The sequence below is a fragment of the Tupaia chinensis genome, unplaced genomic scaffold (genome assembly GCF_000334495.1).
Source record: "Tupaia chinensis unplaced genomic scaffold, TupChi_1.0 Scaffold000520_1, whole genome shotgun sequence".
NCBI lineage: Eukaryota > Metazoa > Chordata > Mammalia > Scandentia > Tupaiidae > Tupaia > Tupaia belangeri.
The window spans coordinates 145,792-152,175 of record NW_006160033.1 but is presented as its reverse complement, the minus strand read 5'-3'; the positions used below and the strand labels follow the sequence as shown (position 1 = coordinate 152,175).

General features: G+C 45.1%; 1 protein-coding gene across 1 annotated transcript in view; it reads right to left on the bottom strand.

Moving 5' to 3' along the window:
* DUSP5 (dual specificity phosphatase 5) overlaps nt 1-4,692 on the bottom strand; it is a gene marked incomplete at its 5' end in the record, with an annotated part of 10,873 nt that extends 6,181 nt beyond the window's left edge. Inside the window, 1 exon segment of the mRNA XM_014590996.2 lies at nt 4,544-4,692. Coding sequence (XP_014446482.1) covers nt 4,544-4,692 — 149 coding nt within the window.
* Between the last annotated feature and the right edge of the window lie 1,692 nt (nt 4,693-6,384).

Here is a 6,384-nt window from a genome sequence, read left to right as displayed (position 1 = left end):
CACCCGGGGGAGTGGGGGGGGGGGGTAAAGGATAACCAGGAAATAACAGATTAGCTGGCTCATTTGGGGAAAAAGGAAAAACAACAACAACAACCCTGACCTATTTGTTTCTAAAGATACGAGGGTTCCTTTCTGGTTTCCAGGTAGAAAGAGTTCAGAACCAGGGCAGTGTGATCAGGAAAGTGGGTGGCACCTCCATCCTGGCACAATCTCTACCCTCCATGACTGCCTTGTGACTCAGTGACAGCAAAACCCACACAACCAGGAGTTTCGTTTTTCTGCACACATCGAGGAGATAGGAAATGCCAGCAGCCTTCCTGTGCTAATGAGCAGGAGAAGCAGCATGGTGGGATGGGAGAGCGGAAACGGCCTGTGTTGAAGTTCAAGCCAAGAGGACCAGGACAAGCCTTTTAACCTCGGGGCAGTCTCAGCTTCTTTACAGATAAAACAGGGAGGGATTCAACAAGCTGATTTCCCTCCTTGACAGCCCAGATGGTACATACAATGTATTTCATCAAAACTAAGACACTGGTGATCCTCAGAGGCATCCAAACTTTAAAGATGTTAAATAAAATACGCCTCCCTTCCTAACCCGCAGAAGTATGTTTCTTAGCACTGGAAATAACCACTACCTAGCCTGAATCTTTGTGCTGAGGAAAGTAGTTAGGCCCCAAGCAGAAGGCCTTCCCTTACCCCGACCTTCACACTGGCACTGGCAAGGGTACTGGTGAGAGATGTTTTGGGGAGGCTACCCACACACCATGTTTCTAGTTCAGAAGGACCCAGATTAAGGGAGAACCAAGGACCACTGAGCTGAGGCAAAGCTTTAAAAAACAAAACAACACTAGTTAGTTAGGCTCCAGCAATCTTAGCATTTACAGGGGCCCAAGGTGGCAAGAAAAGTCAGTGATAGGTGGAACAATGGAAGGCCCTAGACATTCAGAGGGCAACACTGGGATGGAGGAGAACGCTGGGCCTTTCCTACACTATCCATCTGCTTCCTGTGTTTCTATTTCCTGTCCTGGAATAAGTGGAAGGGAAACGCTCAGCCAGGTCTGAACATGGAAAGGGCCTTGGGGTAAGGACTGGCAGCAAGCCACTCTCAATTTACTGGGCACCCAGGCTGGCTTTTTCTTTCCTGAGAAGTCAAAGGTTTAAGTAAAGGCCAGTCTGGTCACTTGGAAGAACATCACAGAGGATTTTTTACATAAGGTGGTAATAATAATGTTTTTATTAGTACCAAGTATGGCTGGGCCCCTGGGCTTGACATTTCAGATGTACCAACATTGGACATTCCAAAACAAATCCATGAGGTGGATAACACTGTTCCCATTTTATAGATGGGCAACCTGAGTCTTAAGAGGAATTAAATAACTTGACCAAGTCGGAGCTAGTCAGTGGTATAGCTGGGACTAAAACCCTAGCCTGGACTGTTTAGCATGAGCTGCAAGGCTTCATCTCACTCTATTTCAACAGTGATCCATATGACAAAGTATGTATTTTAGGTGAAGCCAAGAAGGAAAATAAATCTTTTTCTTCCTTAGGACCAGCAGGTGGCATGGTGGTTAAGGGCACTGGACTTCTACATGGCCAACTGTGGTTCAAGTCCCAGACCTGACGACTTGCTTTCTCGCTTTCCCTCTCTCTCACTCTGCCCAACTCTGTTTAAATTCAAATAAACAAAGTCATTAAAAAAAAAAAAAAAAGAAAGAACGCCTTCCTTCCTTTCTTTCTGTAGAGAGAACTGCATTTCTTCCTTAACATGTTCCCTAAACTTCCATATAAACAGAATGGCCTCCTGTGAGTGATACAGTGTCATGGTTAAGATTCTGGGCTTGTAAAATAAAATTTAAGGAAAAAAAAAATCAAAAGTCATATTAGCAAAGGAAAAAAAGAATCTGTGCTTGGCCAGGGCCAGCAAGTGGCATGCTCAAAATCCTGAGAGGAGAACAGAGAAGAAATCTCCTGGGGAGTGATTTCTCACTTTCCCGCTTTCTCTCTCTCCAGTGAGCATACAACACCCTATGGCAAAAAAACTAAAAAAAAAAAAAAAAAAAAAGTGGGCCTGGATGTCAGACAAAACGGCTCTAGTGAAGTCCCAGTTCCACGTATACTAGCTAATATGACCTTGGGCAGCTTCTTTAACCTCTGGACCTTTATCCGTACCATGGGGATGATACTTATCCTCCCCAGGATAACTGGTAAGGTGTAAATGGAATAACGAATGCATTAAAACCCACATTGTATAAGGTTGCCATTATCATTCAAAGATGAAGAATAAACAAACAAAACATATCTTCTCTCCCTGGGAAAAATGCAGGATAGATACAAAGCCAGTCAATCCTAGCAGGTCTGGTCTGGTCTGGTCTGAGCAAAACCCATTCCCCAGTCAAGCTCCCCACTGGTTAAAATCCAGGAAAATAGCAGAAATGGCAAAAGTTCTTTGGAAAGGAGTAGAGACCCAAGTCCAGTTTTACTCAGCTGTGACAGACTGTAGATCCCCACCAATGGGTACCCACAGCCTCCTCCTAAAAGAGGCAGGCTGGGGTCCCGATGGTGGTTAAGGTGCAGGACTCCTACATGGCCAACCGTGTTTTGAGTCCTGGTCCTGGCAGTTTACTTTTTCACTTCCCCTCTCTCTGTGTGTCTCTCTGGTGAGCTCATGAACCCTATAGCAAACTGAAAAAAAAAAAATAATATGGGACCAGCAGGTGGGATGGGGGTCACTCCCACATAGCTGACCACGGTTCAAGTCCTGGACCTGATGGCTTGCTTTCTCACTTTCTCTCTCACTCTGTCTCTATCTGGTCAGATTAAAATAAATGAATAAATAAAATTACATAAAATAATTCTAAAATAATAATAATAAAATTAAATAAATAATTCTTCAAAAAAATTTAAAAACAGCAGGCTGGACAGTTAACCTAAGATTGTTCCTTTTCCTCAGTACATGGAAAACACTGACACATAAGGCTTGGAATCCTAACTGATTTCCTCTGGAGCTCAGCCCCAAACACCCCTGAAGGTATCTTTCCCTTTCTGAATCATCTGTTTAAACTCAAGAGGAAGAAGCCAAAGGCCTTCAGAAACCCCAGAGGTTAACATGACTTCGCCTAACAGAAGCACTTCTAAGATGCAGCACCACGGGGGGTTCCCCAGATGAATCTTGACGCATCAAGGCCTCCCTACCCTCACTGAGCCAAAGGTCTGCTGTGCGTTCACAACATTCTGCCAATTCTTATTTCTCTTTCACTTTCTGAGAAATACAGAAAGAACACATCTCTGATGAACTAGCAAACAAAAACAGGAATCCAAGGCTGATGCCCATGGCTTGAAAGCCAAGGGTTCCTTGTACACTATGATGATTTTTAATGAAAGAAAACAAACAAAATCATGACCTTGGTACCTGGCCAAACAGGCTTCCTGACCTAGGGTCCTATTCAAGAAAAGGTCACTGGCCTTATCCCCAGGGGCAGGTTCTTACAGTAGGGAGCTGGCATTTCAGGCAACATCTAGAAGTTCTCCTTCTAATGATCTGGATATGTTTTCTGTTTACAGAGAAAGTTTAAAAAGCACCTCCTACCAAGCCAGGTGTCTAGACTACGCGGCACGTGGAAAACAAGTTTCTAAAAAGCACCAGAACAGACAATGAAGAGGAGGGGGTTCTGAGCCTGATGCTGCCACTAACCAACTATGGGACTCTGAGAATCAATCGCCTCGCTAACCCTGGGACAGTTACTCTTCCCCAGGGTACAATGGGAAGGTGGGGTTTAACCTCTGGTTTCTACCCAATCTGAATTCTCACCTGCCTTTCCCTCATCTTCATGTATCACAACAGGCAATCCCCTGACCAGAACTTTGCAATTTGTTTTCTCTTGATGACTTATCGCAAAGCACCACCTTTGGAATGGGAGAAAAAATGTCCGCATACAACTACAGAAACAGGAAGTCCTCCAGTGTCTCTTGTTCTCTGGTTTCAGATTTTATGAGTATAAGCACCAGAAACATTTAGAGGCGCCTTCTAAGCCACTCAAAGACTAGTTTCTGGTTTCTCTACAACACCCACCCACCCTCTGTACACCCCTGCCTTGTTTCAGTTAAAAATACCAACAGGACACACCTTGACAAGTACTAGTTGGTTTGCAGAAAGTATAGCATGAACAATGACAAAGGACAATACAGGAAGCCTGAGAGTCCACTCTGAAACGTCTTCAGGGAAACCTCATCCAATATTTCGAGGCTTCTCTGAACCTCCCGAACCAGCTAATAATAATGTATCTTTCACTTCCCCTTTTCTCCGTAAGCTGTCAAGCATCCTGTGGCTCGTTTGCTCTTGTCAGCTCATTTGCTGGAAGGACGCCCATTCACTCTTGGATGGAAACTCAAGTTGGCAAGCAACAGAGGCTCGCTAAAGCTAGAGGATTCTGCCAACACCCCGATCTACAAAAGAACTAACCACCACTGCTGAGCATGAAAGGAAGAGTCAGGAATGGAGACAGGAGGGCTGGGGCATCGCTCAAGATCCCTTGTCTACAGCACGAACCTGGTCGTAAGCTGGCCGGTAGCTGATGTTTAGCACTGGTTTCCCACACTGGCTGATGAGGGCTCTCTCGCTTTCAATCTTGTCTTGTGAAACGGGTTTTACATCCACACAACACTCCGGATACTCCGAGTAGAAGGTCTCATATCCCCCTTTAAAGACAAACCAAAAGGGAGAGAGATATAAGCACTGATTTCGCAGGCTGTCAGAAAAGACCCAATGATTAATCAATATTTTGTGGAATGAAAAATGAAGGTAATAAAGAGTCTGGTTATATAAAAAGTAGAGAAGGGCCCGGACTGTGGTGCAGCAGTCAAACACAGCATGCTGCCAAGTGGACCCCTAGTGGGAGGGTACTAGTTTCCATATGGAGAGATCCCTGAGCCTGCTGGGCATGTATGGGCCCAGGATCCAGGCTGTCTGAGGGGAGATCGCGCAGCATCAGGTCCCTGCCAGAGGCGCTGTATCTGTGTGTCTCTCCTTCTCTGTCTCACTCATCAAAGGAATAAATAAGCTTTTAAAAGAACCGCACAAAACCAACGGTTTTAGAATAGAAATGGGACACACGCACACACTCTTACCCTTTGAAAACTATAGTTCAGGCAACAATGAACTTGTTTTGGTCTACCAGAAGCAGTTGAAACTGTGAAAGGAAATATCTGGCATCTGGCAAATACTAACCAAATCTCTCCAGAGAACAAAAGCTATCTTTCTCTCTTGTTTATCTGCAATGAAGGTGTGATTATGCAAAATTTCATTAATCTCTAAGAAGATGTCTAAAATGGTTTCTTCCCCAGCCCATCTGCTCCAAGCAGAATGATATGAAATAGATAGAATCCTCCATTCATAAGGGGGTGGGGGCTAATTTAAGGTTTCAACTCGGGGCAGTAGAAGAGCCTTTCTGCCCCACTCCCAAGGTGCTAAATAAGAACGCTGTTGACAGTTCTTTCTATAGATCCAATGTGGAGTCATCAATCTAGTTAATTACCTTCCAAACAAAACTGGAGGGATGGTGACATCAGAACTTAATTCTCAGCCCCCATAAGCAAAACACGGCTCTGTCCCCTCAATGATCATCTATCCATTCCACTTTATTATCATCTTCCACATCCCCAAGTCAACTACCGGCACGTGTGACTGTGAAAAATCCTTAACATTACATTTCCACTTTTCCAACGGGAGCACTTAAGGTAAAAACTACTCTGTGATCAAAGTCACAGAAACCACATAGGCACATAGGACTTCTCAGGCCCAATACCCGTTTTGAACCAAATAAAAAAACCTCGTCTGGAACCCTCAAAATGCCAAGGGCTTTGGGTAAACAGGACAGTCTTGTTTAGGGACTGTCCTTCTGTTTCCATTCCAGAGCAACCTGAGGGACTTTGCAAAACCACCAGAAAACCTACTTCTGGGCTTTCTCTGATCAGAGCAGGAGAGAACATAGCTGGTGTCAAATCATCGATTAAGTATGCACTGAGATCCTCGTCTCTCCCAAAAAGCTCTGCTCTTTTCTTCTGTCTTCTGGTGGTGTGATAGCCCCTCCCTCCATGGAGCACAGACTGGCTTTTTCAAACCCCTGCAGTACACGAATGGTTAATGGATTACATGGCAGTCTGCTCCCTCCCAGAAGCTGCAGCCAATTCCTAGAATGAGTCATCTTGCCATCACTGCTTCCCCTCCACTGGCTAGAACTGCCCCGCCCCCAGCTCAGTCTCCCCCGTGGTCACTTCGATAAATGGCCCAGGATGTGTTTCTGATACTCCCCAATGACCACGTCCCTTTATGATGCAGGGGGATAAAGAGAAGCTTGGTGGAGGCTTTGGTGGCTTTGCCCTCCCCCCCCC